This window comes from Chelmon rostratus, chromosome 3 (genome assembly GCF_017976325.1).
Source record: "Chelmon rostratus isolate fCheRos1 chromosome 3, fCheRos1.pri, whole genome shotgun sequence".
NCBI classification, from domain to species: Eukaryota; Metazoa; Chordata; class Actinopteri; order Chaetodontiformes; family Chaetodontidae; genus Chelmon; species Chelmon rostratus.
Window position 1 is genome coordinate 26,921,029 of NC_055660.1, and position 18,245 is coordinate 26,939,273.

At 40.6% G+C, this 18,245-nt stretch overlaps 1 protein-coding gene across 1 annotated transcript in view; it reads left to right on the forward strand.

The window, feature by feature from the left end:
* The window catches only part of sorcs3 (sortilin related VPS10 domain containing receptor 3), a 185,787-nt gene that overhangs the window by 101,609 nt on the left and 65,933 nt on the right, over positions 1-18,245 (forward strand). The window contains exon 4 of the mRNA XM_041965059.1: positions 7,833-7,991. Coding sequence (XP_041820993.1) covers positions 7,833-7,991 — 159 coding nt within the window. The remainder of the gene's footprint in view (positions 1-7,832; positions 7,992-18,245) is intronic.

Sequence of the window (18,245 nt, forward strand, 5' to 3'; positions counted from 1 at the left end):
TTAGAGCAATGGAATTTAATAAAGCCCCAGGTCCTGATGGATTTCCAGTAGAGCTTTTAAAGGAATGTATTGACAAATTGGCACCTTTACTTCTGTCAGTGTTAAATGAATCTCTGAAAAATAGTTTGCTACCTCCCACACTGACTCAAGCTTCAGTAGCTCTCCTTTTACTATTATTCTCTGGATTTTGCCTTGTACTGTTTCTGGGGAACAGAATGGTTTTATCAAGGGACATCATATTTTTTCTAATACTCATATTCTTTTAACGATAATTCATTTGACACATTCTGATAATTTATATGTACTCTCACTGGATCATGAGAAGACTTTTGGTAGGAAAGAGTGGGGGTACCTATCCACAGTACTATATACATCGATGTGGGCTAGTGTTCAAACAAATTATACATATATATATATATATATATATATATATATATATATATATACACACAAACGTATTTGTTTGTGTGTGTGTATATATATAAGATTATATATCAAGATCAAGATATCAAGAATGATGTGATGTTTCAATACTTTAAAGATTTAGGAAAAACTGAAACATTTGACCCGGATTGTCAGTTGAGCCCTGTGTTTTCCTTCAGCCCACGGTTACATGCTTTTTGGTCTGGTTATTTTAATACAATGTCTACCATAATTGGAATCTATCTACAGGACTGTTCATTGATTGCCTGCTTTGGGCCCCTGATGAGTCAGGTTGATTAAAGTCTGTGCAAAAAGAAATGATAAATTTCACATCTTTGGTAGCCAGACGCTGCCTTCTTTTCAGTCGCGATCTCTTGAACCTCACTCTGTCTTAGTGCCTCAAAGACACTGTTTTTTTTCTCAAACTTGAGAAAATTAAATGCACTATGAGAGGATATAATGATAAGTTTTATCACAAATGGCACCTTTTGTTAATCATACATTACAGACTTGCTGGGTGCACTCGTCACTCTCTCTCTCTCTCTCTCTCTCTCTCTATATATATATATATATATATATATATATATATATATATAATCAGGTTAGTAACATGATGGGGTACAAAAAAATTGGGGTCTTTGTGATTCACCACAGTGTGACAGACTGTGCTGGCAAAGTGTGAAACAATTTCAGAATAGTGTTTCTTTGTTTCTAATGTAAAACTGCTAAGAATTTTTGGTTTTCACTGTCTTCAGTACATAATGGTACATAATGGCATTAAAAGATTTAGAGAATCTGAAGAAATCTATGTAAGCAGGGGCAAGGCCCAAAACCAGTATTGTCTGGCTGTGATCTGGACCCTCAGACAGCACTGCAGTGAAAACAGACAGGAGTCTGTAGTGGACTCACTGCATGGACTCAGGAACTCTTCCAAAAACCACCGTCTGTGAACACAGTTCATCACTGCAGCCACAAATGAAGCTGAAACTCTACCATGCAAAGAGGAAACCAGATCCAGAAGCACCGTCGCCTTCTCTGGTCCTGAGCTAGTTTAAGATGGACTGAGGCGAAGTGGAAAACTGACCTGTGGTCTGACGTGTCAAAGTTTTGAAATTGTTTTTAGATATCATGGATGCAGCGTCCGGCTTGTTATCAGTGCACGTCCATGATGGTAAACCTGGATGGGCAACCTGCACATCTGTGAGGGCTCCATTAATGCTGAACCATAAATTCAGGTTCTGCAGCAACATGCTGCCAAGTAGATGACGTCTTTTTCAGATAAGTCCTTGTTTATTTCAGCAAGATGATGCCAAACTGCATCCTGTGTGTATAACTCTGTAGTGAAAGAGTCTACTAAACTGACCTGCCTGCAGGTCGACTTGTCACCAGTTTGGCGCATTATGAAACATAAAATATGACAAAGGAGACCTGAACTGTTGAGTGGCTGAAATCGTACATCAAGCAAGAATGGAAAACATTCGTCTTTCAGAATGACAGCAGTTGGTCTCTTCAGTTCCCAGACGTTTACAGAGTGTTGTTCTAAGAGGAGGTGATGCAGAGTGATAAACATGATCCTGAACAACTTTTCTGAAACATTTTGTTGGAATCAAATTCTGAATGAAGATTCAAGAAAACAAGGAAATTTCTCTGTTTCGACATTTGATATGTTGACTTTGTGCCATTTTCAATTAAATCTGGGGCTTCAGCATTTTGCAAATCATCATATTCTGTTTCTATTTACATTTTACACATGGAAAACAGAGTAGTATATACTGTATGTATATACTGGAATTGTAGGGATTGAAGTTTAGTGTTCAATATGCAGGCCTATTTCCTCTCCAGAACACATCTGAAAACAAAAACACAGGTAAGAAAGACAGTGTTATTCACAGATTCAAGGACCTATGAAGATTTAAGATTACTGCCCATCAGCATTATGTAAAGAACTAGTCATGGCCACCGGATAATAAAGTTGAGAATATATGGCAGGTGTCGCAAAACTTTAGACATGTCATCCTTGAGAATAATCATATTGTTCTTGTGGAATTGCTTGTAAGACAAATACTGGATAAATAGAAATCTGCGTGCTATCAACAGAGTTACAGAAAATAAAGCAAGACTCTGTGTGTGATGAGGACGTGGAGGAGCTGTGGAGGTGCTCGGGCTCATCAGCCTTACTTTTGCAAGGCCGAGCTGAGGTACTGACCCTGAATCCACTGCATGGCGTGGGAGTTAGGATCCTGGGACTGTTGAGCTAAACCACGCCAGGGCGAGGAACAGATTACAGCGAATGCTGATTACACCTCATGACTCACTCCTCCTGCCTTTTTTATGTGGAGAAAATTTAATTCCACATCAAGGGCAAAGCAGGAATGTAGTCCCTAAGGTTCTCTCTGTTGCTGATGTGACACACTTTTTTTTTTTTTTTTTTTTGTAATTTCAGTTACATAAGATTACACAAACTTTATTAACACCCCAAGAAGCAAAAAGAGGATTCAAACTTGTACCACACAGGATGTAAACACCTAGGAATAATACAGTCCTTATATCAGTTTCACCAAAGTATATTCAGGATATCTGATATTTTTAAACCAATCTATGTTCTTGCATGCATGTTACTGTGTGAGTCATTGCAGCCAAAATACTAGTAACAATCTCAGGAGAATATTTTACTCTAATGGCTGACCTCTGGCTCTGCCCATGGGTCGTTTCCCCCTCCGCATCTTATCTCTGGTCTAATTATTTCGATTTGCCATCATGTAGACGGATGAAAGTTTGCCTGAATGCTGGCTACGTCCCTCCATTGCCTCCTTGCACTGAGAGACCTTATTTAGCGTCCGCCTGTGCTCCACCGGATAAAGAGAGCGGCCTGGATGCCTAATCACTCATTGTAAGATATAATCATCTGCTGCTCTTTGAGATATTCCTTTCAGCCACAATAAAGAAATCATTATATGTCCACTGCAAACATTCTGGGAGCACATGTAGATTTTTCTCTTACATTGTCCAAGAAGAAAAGTTGAAGCGGTGACCTTTTACAATGTCACATTATAGATTTGAATGATAGTAATGACATTTAGTGCAAAGCCTCTGAAAATGACACCCCCCATGAATCTTCATGGCTGTATTTTGATGTCTTTTGCTGAGCTGGGTGTGCGCTCAGTCCATGAGCGGTGTGATTGAATGGCTGGAGGATTAGGTTAATTTAAAAATGAAGACATGCACAGTTAAAATGCCATTGAGGAAGCAAGACAGTGAAAACATGATAGCTAAATGTGGGTGATTAAGTCTTGATCCATGGTTAATGAGCATATTGCAGCAACAACTCTCTGTTAAAGCCTCCTGTCAAAGGCAGACTAAGCTCAATTGATCTGGTGTGACGTGATTCGTTTGCTGCAGGGCGTCTCTTTCCCTCTGTTTCTGATCCATACCTCCACTTACCTCATGATCCGACAACTACTGGCTTCTATCGCTGTGCTTCAGCTTATGCACAGCTCAACATCGGGCTGATAAAACAAAACGGTTATCCCTCCAACCTCTATCGATTTCGTATTGTTACCCTCCTCACTCTCCCGCTCCCTCACAAAGGCTGAGCGCGTGCTGTGAGGGAAATCTTAATCACCCCTTGCTATCGGTCACTCCGATTTTGGAAGTGAGTAATTATTGTTTGAGGGTGATTGTTTTAGTAGGCAGGAGAGAAGTTGGCCACTGTTCCTGTTCCTGCCTTTGTATTGGCTTCAAATTGGTTGTGGGTTTTTTCTAATCGCAGAGGCGACAGACAGAAACTGGCTTGTTACGATAATGTGCAAGGTTGGGAAATAATGTGACTGTTTTCACACTTAACATCGTGGTAAATGAGTAATGTGAATGTGACAATACTTTCTAGGCTTCGTTCCCAGTATTAAAAGAGCTCATTGTAAGGAGCCTTACACCGCATCAAGGCTTAAAAAAAGATGAGCTAAAAGCACTGCAACTGAAAGCTATAGTTACAATGAGAGCATGGAGAGGGAACACACAACATTAATAAGTGAGTACAAGGCTTGAGTAGGGAGGAAGGCTGCATTTCACTATGAAATGTACAGTATGTGCATAGACCTCTTCAACACATTTCTACCTTTCTATTTAAGTGAAACTCCTGACAGTTGACTCAAAATAAGGCAATACGAGATGTAATTTCCCATTCATAATAGACGTTGCTGCTTACTGTAATATAACAGGATATGATTCTTGCCTATAACCTATAAATTACATCTGAAAAGCCCCAACGGCACCAGCAGATGAGGCCTCGCTGTTACACAGTGACAGGCAATGAATGGCATCAGCAAGACCGGGCCAATGAGAAATCCAGGTTGAGATTTTGCTGCCTGTTTATTGGTGCTTAATGAAACAGCAATTTATCTAATTCACCACGGGGGAGGGCTCCTGGTTAAAGCTCTGGAAAGAGGGTTAGTATTTCTATTCAGTGACAAATGCGCTGTGTTTTTCCAATTCAACTAGAATTGATGAGAGGAACAACCGTTCGGGCCAGGAGCGCAGCCAGTACCCACAATTCCACCACACAATGCTTGCAGAGGTATAGGTGTCGTAGTGTAAGTCAGAGAAAAGACTCATGACAAAGAGATAAACATTTCAAGGTATTTCAGTCGATATTTTTCATATTAATAATGCAACAAACGACTAAACATAATGTGAAGGGCAATAAAGCAATAAATCGGCAGAGAATAACCCCCCGACACTGAAGCCTTGTTAGCTAATTGTTCTGCCCCTCTCATCAGCCTTGCTTCCAGCTGCAGGAGGAAGAGCGAAAAAAAGCGAAAAAGCTTTGATAAATCCACACTACCTGCCTGCCACCAAACAGCAGACAGATTACGGGTTTAACTATGGCTAGCTAAGCTAAAAGCGTCCAACAGCTAGCAGCTAAAGAAGTGGATCATTTCCTCAGCAGTTGGTCGAGACCCAAACAGAGCTATGAGTTGAATATTGGACTTATATTCACCAGGTCACCAGAAATAAACAACAATAGTAAAGCTTTGCTAATGCTGCAAACTCTAATGGACTCCAGTAGAATAATAATTTTGCTAAGTGTCTGTTAGATGTGTAAAAGAGCAACTGTTTGCTAACATATTCACCATATTAGCTTTATAAAGTGAAAATATGTCAACCTTTCAGATTTGTTTCTCTGCTCCCAAGTGGTCAGAAAAGACAACAACAACGTCTTGTGTACTGTGTGATTTTATCCAGAACTTAGTTTGATCAGAGTCATTACCCTATTGCCTTGTGATTGATAATAAAGCTATTCTAGGTTTGATTCTGTAAATAAGAATGTCAGTAATAGGCCAGTGTAACCACCATGTGTATCATATAGCTGCATGTACAATTTAAATTAACACCTGTATTTATTTAGGTGTAACATTGCAAATCCCTAACTATGTAACCTACAAAGGTGCAGGATGCACGGACGGTTCACGCCTCCGCGTCGTCCATTCATTTCTGATAATGGACACCTCGAAGGGCCTTATCCCGCTTATACCATGGTCACTTACGAAAAAAAAATGTTAAATCAATTATGAATACCTTAATGTTGTTTTTTACCGTTAAAATCCTAAGTTTTTCACAAGAAGCGGCTGAGCGTTGCCAAGGTAACCAGCTCTGGCCACAGAACCTGCAGCTCAGTCGCCCGCAGCTCTTATATTAGGCCTAATCAGTGGAGGGAAGTGAGATGATTGCTTAGCGTTATGTTACGTTACAAAGTATCATTTCAGAGGACAAGTGCACCTCTTACTGCTTGTGTTTGTCCAGAGGATGACGCAAAAATTTGTTTCAAAGAATCAAAGTCCACAGATAGTTTCCTAAATCGTTTTTATGAAATGGTTAAAAGAAACTATAAAATCACTGATGTTTTGTCTACTGTCTTGCTGTTGTGATAAATAAACTGTGAAATAACGTATGTTAACGTATGTTTGGAGTTTCTGTTGCCACGGTGTCCAACTAGCATTTGAGCCAGCGCAATAATTTAAAAAAATCAGGCTATTTGACCGGAACTTCTATTATAGGTGTCCTATAACACTTTTTAACGGACACCCTGCAGCCAATCAGAATCGAGTATTCACCCAGACCATGGTATAAATCTAGTTAACCCCTTGATGCCTACATTTATTTAGAATTATATTAAAAAATTAATTCTTTGTGTTTTTGCTTTTAAATGTATCCTAAATTAAGAGGAGTTTGTTAATTTTTCTGTAGCACATACAATAGATATACATTTAGGTAGGTTCACCAACTAGAATAGGGTTCAAACAAACAGTATATGTCCACTTTTTTCAATGCTTAAATGCAGTAAAAACATCTTTTTCCCGTATTCAAAATTCATTTATTTCATCAAAACAGCCACAAAACTGGCTTACAACCATTACATTGTAACAACAATTAGAACAGGGGTTCTTTCACTTTGACCAGTCCGACGAGAAACGATATGATGCGAATTCGCGACAAACGGCGTTAAGGGGTTAAATATACTGAAAATGATTTATTTTCCACATTTGAATTTTATAACCTCTAAACATGAATATGTGTATTCAATAGCATGATCTGATTCAGAATAATACAATTTTCTTAAAATATATTTCACACCTATTCAAACACCTCTCCTTTAGTCAAGGAGGAATTCCTGTGACTGTTTTATCTGCTTCCACAAAGACTCTAAATGTCATTAGTGGAAAGAAATATGCATTGTGGAATTTCTGTTCTCATTGAATTCGGTAATAACTGTGATAGCTCTGGCAGAAATATTCCAAGCATGAAATTAGGGCTTCTACTACTGTGGCAGTGTTAAATTTGAAATTAGAATTTCACTGGAAGGAGAAATGCTAAGAAATGACATGCTAAAGGACTAGCTGATAAAGAAAATAACGTACTGTATATGCAGATCCATGCATGGCTGCTTAATCCCATGTTTGCACAACACATAATTGCAACTAGCCTGTAAACTCTACCACATTTCTGTCATATATTAGGTCAAATCTTTTCATTTTTCTTTATGCCTCAGGTCCTCTTTATGGTTTACACAATATTTACCTCTTCTTGCTGTGAACAACCTTGATCTTCTGTTGGAGGAAGATGATGAAAACTCAGGAAGAGCCACAGAGCCATGGCAACAGAAGCTTGAGAGTCACACTCATGAGTTGTTTGCCAAGCAGAAGCCTGACGTGTGCCAAAAGCCAGGCCTTTTCTGCTGACACCGCTCCTGCCTCTAACATCCCTTTTCTACCTTCTCTCATCTCCCTATCTTTCCACCTCTACTCAAAATCGCCCTTCAAATCCTTTCTACTTCCATCTTCAAATCTCCTGCCTACTCCCTCACATGTGTGCACATCCTCTTTCTCCTCCCATTCTCTTCTCCCGGCTCTCAGATTATGGTGTTGACGGATCCGGAATTTGAGAGCAGCGTGCTGATCAGCTCTGATGAGGGAGCCAGTTTCCAGAAGTACCGCCTCACATTCTATGTCCTGAGCCTTTTATTTCACCCCGCTGAAGAGGACTGGGCCTTAGCCTACAGTCACGACCAGAAGGTGAGATTCTGCTTCATGTCATACGCCTTTCCTGTCATCACAACAAGCTGGAAGTAAGATAATTAGAGCCATCACTGCCTTTGTTTTACCCATATTCACTGGGTCCTGTAGTTTTCATCAATTTAGTAATTCACCTGATGGGAGCACATTCATGAATTTGCTGAATATGAATCTTGTTGTTGAACATAAATTCTAAAGCAGTGGTGCTAGCCTTTTCTCACCTGGAATGGAGACTGGCTATCATTAGGGACAGGCCTTTATTTCTCTATCCACCTATTATTTAGGTATGTATTATCAAATTTTAGTAAGGAGGTTTCTGTTTGTCTAATCTGCTCCCATTTGCACTGTAAAAACAGCTTTGGTAATGTTTTATGTAATTGAAAACTAAATACTTTTTCCATTGTTCCACATGAAAGCCTTTGTAGTACTGATGGGGCATAACGGCTTGATCACAACAGCATTCATGACTATGAATGAAATTTCAACAGAATGAGTGGATTTGCACGTGGAAGCGAAGTAAATTTTCCCAGGTTAACAAACCATCTTAACAGTGCTGACCCTTGAGGGTGTTGAAAAACCAAAAGGATCATAATGAAGGACGTTGGATGCATCTCACAATCAATGCAATGCCAATGCAAGGAGACCTCTTTGTGTCTATTTTGCACCAAACACAACTAACCACAACCAACTTTATCCACCACAAGTAGTCAACAGGTCACCTTTTGCTGGTGTATTCAGGCAATAATCATGTCCTCGTACATCAGAAACCCTAACTGAGTAGAAACGTTGGATCAAAAACTAAAGCAACTTCTCTGGTAGAGCTATATTTTATTTCCTTATAATTTTCATAATGCTTTCTTGGAAGTTTTCTGGAAAGAACTGTGCAAACTGATATTTATTGCAACTGTTTCTTAGTTCAGTTACTTGCAATTTAGTATAGCACACCTACACCACAGTTTATGTCACTGTGACAATGGACAGGTAAAAGAAAAAATATTGAACAAGATCCATTCATCAGAACCAGAGAGTTTTATTCCATGCATTCTGGCGCCTACATTACCCAGTATGTTACTCGACTGCTGACAGTTCAGTTGGAGATTAAGATGTGTTATGGTAGCAGTGGCTAATGTCGTCTTGAGTTATTAGCCTCAAGCACAGAGGCCTGCTGAGATCACTTCTTTCTAACTCCACACCCTCACATTTTTTGCTTTTTCAAACTTGTAGTCTTGAGGCATGACTCAAGTGACATCTTCTGGGGAGACATTAAAGGCCTTATACAACTTTTTCCACATATGCATATAGTGTGTATACTGTATACTCCCCAACACCTATTTGTTGGGGAGTATACATTTTTATGTGAGAAACTGGTTGTGTTTAACATATTTCCAGTGGATCTTTTTCATAAGAATGGCTCCATGAAAACAGTGAACATTCATTTCTGTTCAGTTTAGTTTTGAAAACATTTAGTCATATAAGTGGAATTGAATTGTGCGCCTGGCTGTGTGGAAAAATGGGTGGGTTAGAGCTTTTATTTCAGATGCAATGGTGTATATTATTACATTACCCAAAAACATTAGTGCCCCAAAGTTATTCTCAGCCTCCCGTTTTCCTTCCAGTCTTCATCGCGGTGTCACCTTCACTAGGCTTTGCAACACAGTATGGAGCTCTGCCCACCATCTTCACACAGCGCTCTGAGATTGTACCCAGCAAAGGTCCGCCATTGAGGTCAATAGTTGTGACCTGAGAGCCAAAGCCATCGGCCTGCAGGGGTGACATGGTGCAGGGGGGTGATGATTGGTAAACAGTGGTGGCTGTATTGCACCTGGCAACGACACAGATTTGAAAAGGTTGTCACTTGCAAGAGCCAATGTCAGGCTGTTTCTTGGCAGACTCCGACTAACACTATCTGAGATGTAATGTTGTATCAGCTGGTGAACAATAACATTTCTAAATAAAAAAAATATACAAATAGATTCACACAGACAAGCAGAAATAAATTTGTCTTTGATTGTATTGACCGGATATGAAGACGATATTATTTATTTGCATCTTTTTTTGAAATAAAATGTATTACATTTAGTGGATGTTGGGATTCTTGTTAATTGGATAGCATTTATGATTAACAGAATTCTTCCCTCCTCTCTAGTCACACATCTACCTCTAAATCTTATTTTCACACATTAACCATTCGGTCACAGAGAGCAAAAAAAAAGTCTAAAGGATCATAACTTTAATTTGAGCACCACTACTTTGCTCCAGCATTAAAACTTAGCATGAAAATTCTGCTGCTGCTATTTTAGACTGCAGGAGTAACTATTAAGATTAACAAGGTAGCCAGGTTCAAGAAGTTCAAATCCCTGTGAAGTCTGGGTGGGAGTGTAGTTGAAAGAGAGGTGCAGTCTGCCTTCAGCCAAGGTTCTGGGCAAAACCTGAAATTATTCTGATGCATTCCAAGGAGCATAAACTACTCATCAGTCACCGCTTTTACATTACTCCAAAACAGTCTTTCCTAATGTTAATTAAAAACAGCCTTTAGCAGCTTAGATTATCTGTAAAATTTACAGCTTTTACAAAATATGAGGTGTGCCTGACTTGCCCATGAAATAGACTTCCAAGATCAATGAGGGTAACAGCTATTGATCTCACTGATTAAATCCATCTCAGTCATGAAGGCGGGATATACATCAAGCAGCAGAGTATAAAGTTGAAGCTGGCAGAGGCTGCTGAGACCTGGATTTTGGCAAATCAACATTAACAAGGTAGTGGGGGTCAGTGCAATGCAGATGACATGTGTTATGAGGATACGACTTATGCGGCTGTATTCTGGATCATCAGTACATCCAAAGCGAGGCATGTTTACCACCTCTGCTAGAGCCATTTTCATTCCCCTCTTGAATGTGTCATCCACATACTGCAAACACCTCCCCAGGGCTGTTGTTGCAAATAAAGAATATGTTCTTCATCTAGTTAGCGAGAAGAGGTTTACACAGATATTACTGGTTGCTTAATTTGACCTGATTTCCCTTGCAGCCGCGATGCTTCGTCTCGACTGTTGAGCCAGCAGCGAGAGGCTTTAATATGCTCATTTTCAGCTTGTAACCGGCTAATAGTTTTCAGACTGGGTCACTCTGAATTTAATCAGCTGTAAGTTGGTGCTTAGCTGTGGTTAAGTGCAGCCCCGAGGACTTAACTTTAAGGCAGGAGCGAAACTCTTTAGTGAGACATCAGAAACCGTGTCGGGACAAATAGGCTGGAGTGAAGTATTTGTTGTAATTCTTGATTCTCTTTTATGACTTTTTTTTTTAAATTAACATTCAGGTCAGTCCCCTCCTCAACTAAATGGAGGTATTTTTAGAGTTAGAACTCTTATTGACCTTTCTAGGCTCTTATCTCTTGACTGTGAGGGGTTTGTGGAGACAATTACTCATTGATGTAGTCCCAAGTTGGCTTCTGAGAATAAGGCCAGTGTTTCTGCTGCCAAGTGAGTGAGTTATGTAAACAGGCTGACACAGAAGAACAGCAGAGGGAAAGAACTCCACACATAGAATAAATAGGAGTTGTCTTGTTTTATTCTCTGTGAAAATTCTGAACTGCTGGCAGACTGTTAGGACATCTTGCGTAAAACCCTTTTTTTCCCCTAAACTCCTCACTTATTTATGGAAGACCTTTTTGCCCTTTGCCTGACATGAAAGCTACAATAATTGTGATGTTGTGTTGGCAGATATTTGGTAGCATTTAAGGGATACAGAGGGATGCAGAGAAATACATTTCTTAAAAAGGGAAGAAAAACAGACTAGCATTTCCCTTTAAGTCCCTATCCGTGGATCTGTAGTCATTTTTTTTTCTTTTTCTTTTTTTTAAGAATAGGTTTCTATCACAGCAGTGAACATTATCATACCACTGCTTACGCCTCAGCAAACTTTGGAGACAAGGCCATGACTCTCTAATGGACTGCATGGTAATTAACTCATCCAATAACTGCATCGGAGACAAGAGTACAATGTTGTACAAGCCTTGTTTGCAATCAGCGATTCCCTACTGTATGTGAATATCTGACTTATGACAGAATGGGGTATTTTTCCAGCTCCTTTTTGGCATTAATCATTATTATCTTTATTACCATCATTATGATCCACTCTTTTCCTTATGCTAAAGAATACTCCATTAGATTGTGATGACAAATTAAAAACACAAATTGTCAAAATTGGTTCAGCAAGATTTCCTCACCTTTGGTCCATAATGGGGGTCAACCTCCACAGCTGCTTTCAAATTCCACACCCCCAGTTTATAGACTTTCTTTTCAATGCTAAGAGTCTCTCTATGGGGAGGCTGTGCTTTGGTACATGCTGATGCTTGCAGGTTTAATGTTTACCATTTTTATGATCTTAGTTTGGCGTGTTGGCATGCTAATGATTAGCAAACACAAAGGGCAGCTGAGGCTTGTGGGGACGTCAGTTTTACAAATATTTGGTTATAAACCAAGCAAAAGTATTGGACAAATTTGACCCGATGATGGGGGAAGTGTCAGTGTTATTAGAATTCATCCAGAGAGGAAACGGATGACCCAGTTAAGCCCATCTAATAGTTATAGTTCACAGAAAATTTCTACCTCTTGGTGGCGCTAGAAGAAAATTCAGGGGATCGCTTGGAGTACAGTACATTCCGAGAACCATGAATTTTGTGCTAAACCATGTTCTTGGTGTCGAAATATTTGACTGGATAAGTGAAAAATTTGAGCTGCTGGCGGCTGTACATCAAAAGTCAGGAGATCACCACAATCATTAGATTTCATCCATTCCTCCATCAAATGTTGTTGTTGACCAACTAATCTCTAAAGGTACCCTGTTAGCGTGGCTCAAAAAGATAACCACCAACGACCTCATGTTCTCAGATTTTCTCAGACTTGTTAAACTGGTTGAATGCGCCTTTAACACCCAGTGTGGAATGTACTGTAATTTTGCTTCCTTTTCTGATTCACAGTCATATCATATTCATAACATTTTAAATCAATTGCTGTCTGCTTTTCCACAGGTTTATGACTGACATATTTTTGTTTTGTGCTCATGTTCTAAAAATGTGCCTCTCAGGTGTCTGCCCCCTCTGAACAGCTGCCTGTCGCACACAAGCACACAGACTCACAAGGTGTATTTCCTGCTGGCCTGCTGCAGTCCGACCAGCCTACAGGAAACACAAGCTGAGCACTGACAAATTGAAATTCCCCATCCTCGCATTTCTTTTGAACCCAAAGCCGCAAATAACTAAACTTGCACCACAGAGAAATAAAGGGAGCCACTAGTGTATATTCACAGTTTAACAAAGACGGGGGCTTTCACGGCTCAGCTCTAACCTCATAAAGAGTCATCCACATGGAAATGTTGTGCACTTTCACACCGAGTCACAGTTGCATTACCCTATGACAGTACACAACAAATCCTTCCACGCAAACATTTAATTTGTGTGTTTGTGTTTCCACTGCAGGAGCAGCAATCTATTAAAGCTGAGGGTGCTCTAGCGGGAAGCTGGTGTCTCAGTGGCTATAGCAGCTATATTACTGGGTCTGAACTTGAACACATATGGGATTCAACCAGTGGCACTGAGCCGACATCCTGCTAGAAACACAAGGATTAATGTCATTAGTCAGGTGATGGATGGCTCATATCATATCACAGAGGGGCCTGTCTTTGGCAGGCTAATTGTAGATGGCTGAAGAAGTATGCTTTGCACTGAGAGGGCGGCACATGTGAAAACTTTACTTTATGAACTTGAAAAAGAGTGAGATAGTGAAAGAAGACACCAGGTCAAGCATGGCTAGATTTGTCAGGAAACGTTTGATTGTGGTTTCGTTGCATCTGTCACAACGAGCCAGGGGTAGGAGCTCTGAAATCAAAGGGAAATTATGGATACAGCGAAGCACTGACGGCGACATGGCAAGGAGAGGCAGGCAGAGCAGATGGAGTGACTTGTTCTGATGGAATAGCAGATACAATGCCACTAAGCTGTCAAAACAGCAGATGGAGGTGTGCTGCCAAGCCGACAGTGCAGCGTATTAAGCAAGAAAGAAACTTTTCTACCACTTGGTAGCTCTTGCTAAAGATTATTTTTTGATTAAAATTGATTTCATGGGAACAAAGGCACTATTGGACATTGCTCTGTGGGGAGTCTATATGAGGATTTTTTTAATAGCTGCCTTTAGCTGCCATGAAAGACCAGATTATGAGGCTGGCAAAGCAGCAAATACCCAAGCACCCTGCTCTCCTAGAAGCTCCCAGGTTTCACTGCCCATCCATTGATTGTAATTGCCAATTTGTTAGAAAAAGGAAACCACTGAAAATTCAAAATTATCTAGTATGGGCTATATCTTAACTAATGTTGTGGCCCTGTATTATAGAGGGGTCCTGTGTCAAAATCTAGTTTTGAAAGGGTTAAGAGCTGTGTTAGGGTTAGGTTAAGAGAGTGTCTGGGCAGGGTATGAACTAGGGTGACAGTTCATTCTTGACAATTGAAACAGCCATTGACAAAACAACCTCAGCTCAAGGTGTACTAACTAGCTATAAACTTTAATTTTTTGACTGTATCAGGTGGTTTTCAGCAGCTCATGTGGTTTGCTCAGTTGTCATGGAACTGCATGCATTCAAAGTTTCCATGATTCCGACCGCCACTAGGGTGTATAATTCATGCTGTGACCCCCTTTCCCTTTACCCTAAACCCTAACCCACTGAAACTAAGGGCTGGGGAAAAGAACTGATCCATTAGATGTGTTGATGCACACGGTCCTGTTGAGGGAATGAGGCTGTTCAACCACCCAGCAGGTTGTAGGTTTGGATGAGCCTGACAACAGACTGGATTCTGATGGTGGTCGCCATGCAGGATTCCCCCTCTACCCCACTGCAGGTCCCGACTCAGAGCCTCTAGGTTGCAGTTCTGCAGCTCTATCACCTAGAAATGTACTAATTTGCATTCCTTATTACATTTTGGTGACAAACGTAATCAGATGGGAACGAGGATGAAATGTCAACCTACCACCATCAACTCAAACCCTATGAAACGTAAACTTTGCACTCTATCCCCACCCCTATACCCCTTGCAGAAAATAAACTTGAATTAAATTAAAATAATTCAGAAATCTATTTAAAACCCCATGGGATTTCTTCATTGATCAGGTGGAAGATGTTCTTTTCTCACAAGCAATGGTTTAAAGGTAGAATCAAGTCTCTTTGCCCTTGGTGAACACCCAGGAGCTGTTAGCTCAACATGCATTATAACCTTCGCACGCTGCTGACATCACAACCGCTCTCTCCAGGCTTCGTGGGTCTGCCGCTCCATTTTGTGCTCTTCATGGTAAACAAACAAGATGTCAGGTGTGTGGGCCGTCGGCAGATACGTGTGTGTGAGATGAGGGTGTGAGAAAGGTAGAGACAAAGGAAATTAACCAATAAATGGCAGCAAATGAAGATTGATGGATCATGCTTGAATTCCTCTTAAATAACTAATTTCTCTCTGTTGTCGAGACGTTTCTGACATCCTCCATTGGTGTGACGACAGATTACTAGATATCAGTTGATCTGTTTGTTGGCCTGTTTATCGGCTTTCAAATAGGCCCGCAGTGTGTTCCCTCATCATCTGCACCACTGACACTGCAGCCGAGCCAACCCCTGATGTGACACACCGGGTTAAAATCACTTAGAATCAAACCCATTCCCTTTATCTCATCAACAAGGATAAGGGAAACGCGTCAGTGGTTTGCATATTTAGGTTCTGTCAGGGGTTGCCAATTTACATCATTGCCTCCTCTTGTCTCTGTGATGGCTGGCAGCAGAATGGATGCAGGGTCTTCTCTGAGACGTTCTCTCACCGCCAGGAGTCAAGGTGTACTGAATGTTATCGTGCTACAGGTAATTATGACAACTATTTTAGTCACCGGGGCCACAAAACATAGTTGACCAAACCTTGATCGGAAAGCTCTGGTCATTCCTGTAAACCAGCGCTGCATGGTAGTAGATACACTGAGTCAGCTGAAATGTGAGTTTTAGCATTAAATCCAGTACCAGTGGAAGCTGCTAAGACATTATCGGTTTGCTTTCATAGCTCAGGAGAGTCACAGAAACGCTGGCTTTATTCCAAATAAAACAAACACAAGAAAAACAATTTCAACTCAAGATTGATTAATTTGATTGTTGTTTGAGCTTCAGACTGTATGACACGGCCTGCGTCAGCAGATGGAGGCTGCTCAGTTGTCTGTAAATGTTTAAAGTTTTCACGATTGTGAGCACTTTCGAACACAGCTTTCGACTGTGTTCGAAAGCTGCAGATCAGTGGTGAGCACACCGTGGCTTCTGCAGCTACCCCCGCCTGAAATATGAATAGTCCACTTTTAAACTCGGGGTCTGTTTTGCTGACATGCTCTTAGCTTGTAATGGAGCTTTTATCCGATAATGTTGCTTCTTGCAGGATCTGAACGTTTCCTCCACCACCTGCTGCAGCTTTTTAATTAAATTACATTTATTATTTAATTAATAAATGTAATTATTTAAGATTATTTCCATCTCATTTTTGCTTTCTTTCTGGAGATGTGTCTTTCTTTAGCTCAAAATGATCATTTTATCATTTGACAAAACCAGATGCTTTTTTGTCCTGTAGACAAAGATCAAGCTATTCACTGACAGTGTAGGTGTATGTCTGAGTGCAGTGGTGCTTTAACATGTCACTAGTCAACACAAATATCCATGCAATCTGTGATTAGGCTTCCAGTACAACAAACACAGGCGGCTAAAAACTGAGCCAGTCTCTGGGGAATAAGAGTCTTCAGGGCAACATTTTTTTTTTCTTTTGTAAATGCACCCCAGGTAAGATTAAAGCAAATGTTTGTGTTGATTTAAGTAGACTATGCTTGAATAATTCAACACGTTCCCAGCACCTAATGACTGCCGTTCATTCAGTTTTAGCAGTGGCAAAATGTTGCTGATGTTTCTAAAGCCTTTGCCAGAGATCCAGCTCACTGGCTGAAGTTTCCTCCGGTCTACTTGCAATAATTAAGCAAAAAAAAACAAAAAAACAAAACTCCTTTTGCTATAGTTCCCTTGTACTATCAGACACACTCAAATAAAAGCAACTCATTTTTATGAACCTTGTGTAAATTATATTTTTCTTTTGTTAACCAGGTTCCCTCAGGATGTGACCTGTTTGTTTATTACCACCCCCAAGACTTGCATATGGGGACATTAGTAATTTACTAATTGGAGTGTGAAATTATAGGGAGTCTTCCATTATAAAATGCCATTGCACAAATGGGGAGAAGAGGATCAAAGATTTATGGCTCAAAAGTGCTGTGTTACCAGAAAAAAATATCTGCACAATTTCCACCTCCTCCCAAGCCCATATAGTCTCAACCCCATTTCCCCTCTGCTTTCACAATCCCCCTAATGATCGTAACAGACCTTGGAGCCCATAAATCTGAACAGTGGGGAAACTAAGTGTCTCATCATTATGCAGCCTCCACCTATCCGCTCAAAGAGCATCCATGTAAGGCCCCCAGGACAGCAGCGGCACTTGTTTAAATCCAATCTCATTTCAGTGAGCTCTTCATCACTTTTGTCCCCTCCTGCACCTAATGACGTCCCTGTGCCATATTGTTGTCTTACGTGTAATGGGGATGAGCTCAATTACTCTTCCGCTTGACTAATGGTGATGACTGAGTTAAGTTGACTGAGTCATTTTCGGCCGAGGTAATGTTGTTGCTGGCACTTGTTCCCTGAAGAAATTATGAATTCTTCTATTGGACAGCTATCACCTTGGTAGGACCGGGGCACGAGCGCACACCTGCTCGTGTCTGTGAGCAGATACATCCGCAAAGCAATTTGCTCGTGTTACATGACAACACTGATCCAGTCACGCCTCAGCCCATGTGTGATATTCAACACACCAAAAGTGCGACTAGCTTTTGTTTTAAAGCAAGGTGACGGCATGTGCTGGAAAACGCACATGGCGTGGCTCACGCGGCAGGTGTGCATAGAATAAAAACATACATTAATAAAGGCAAGGGCCAAGTTACAGTAGGTCAGAAATCTGGACTGTGGCACGGAGGTGGTGTTTTGTTGTTTAGCCTGGTTCCAGACCTTAGAATTGTGACCTGATTTTTTTTTTTCCATTAATTTATATGGTATGGTGCTGTACCCAATCAAAGATCGCTAGGCGGGATTCAGAATGGGGACTTCATGTAGCTAGATACAGTCAAGAAAAATAGCGAGAAGCGTGAAC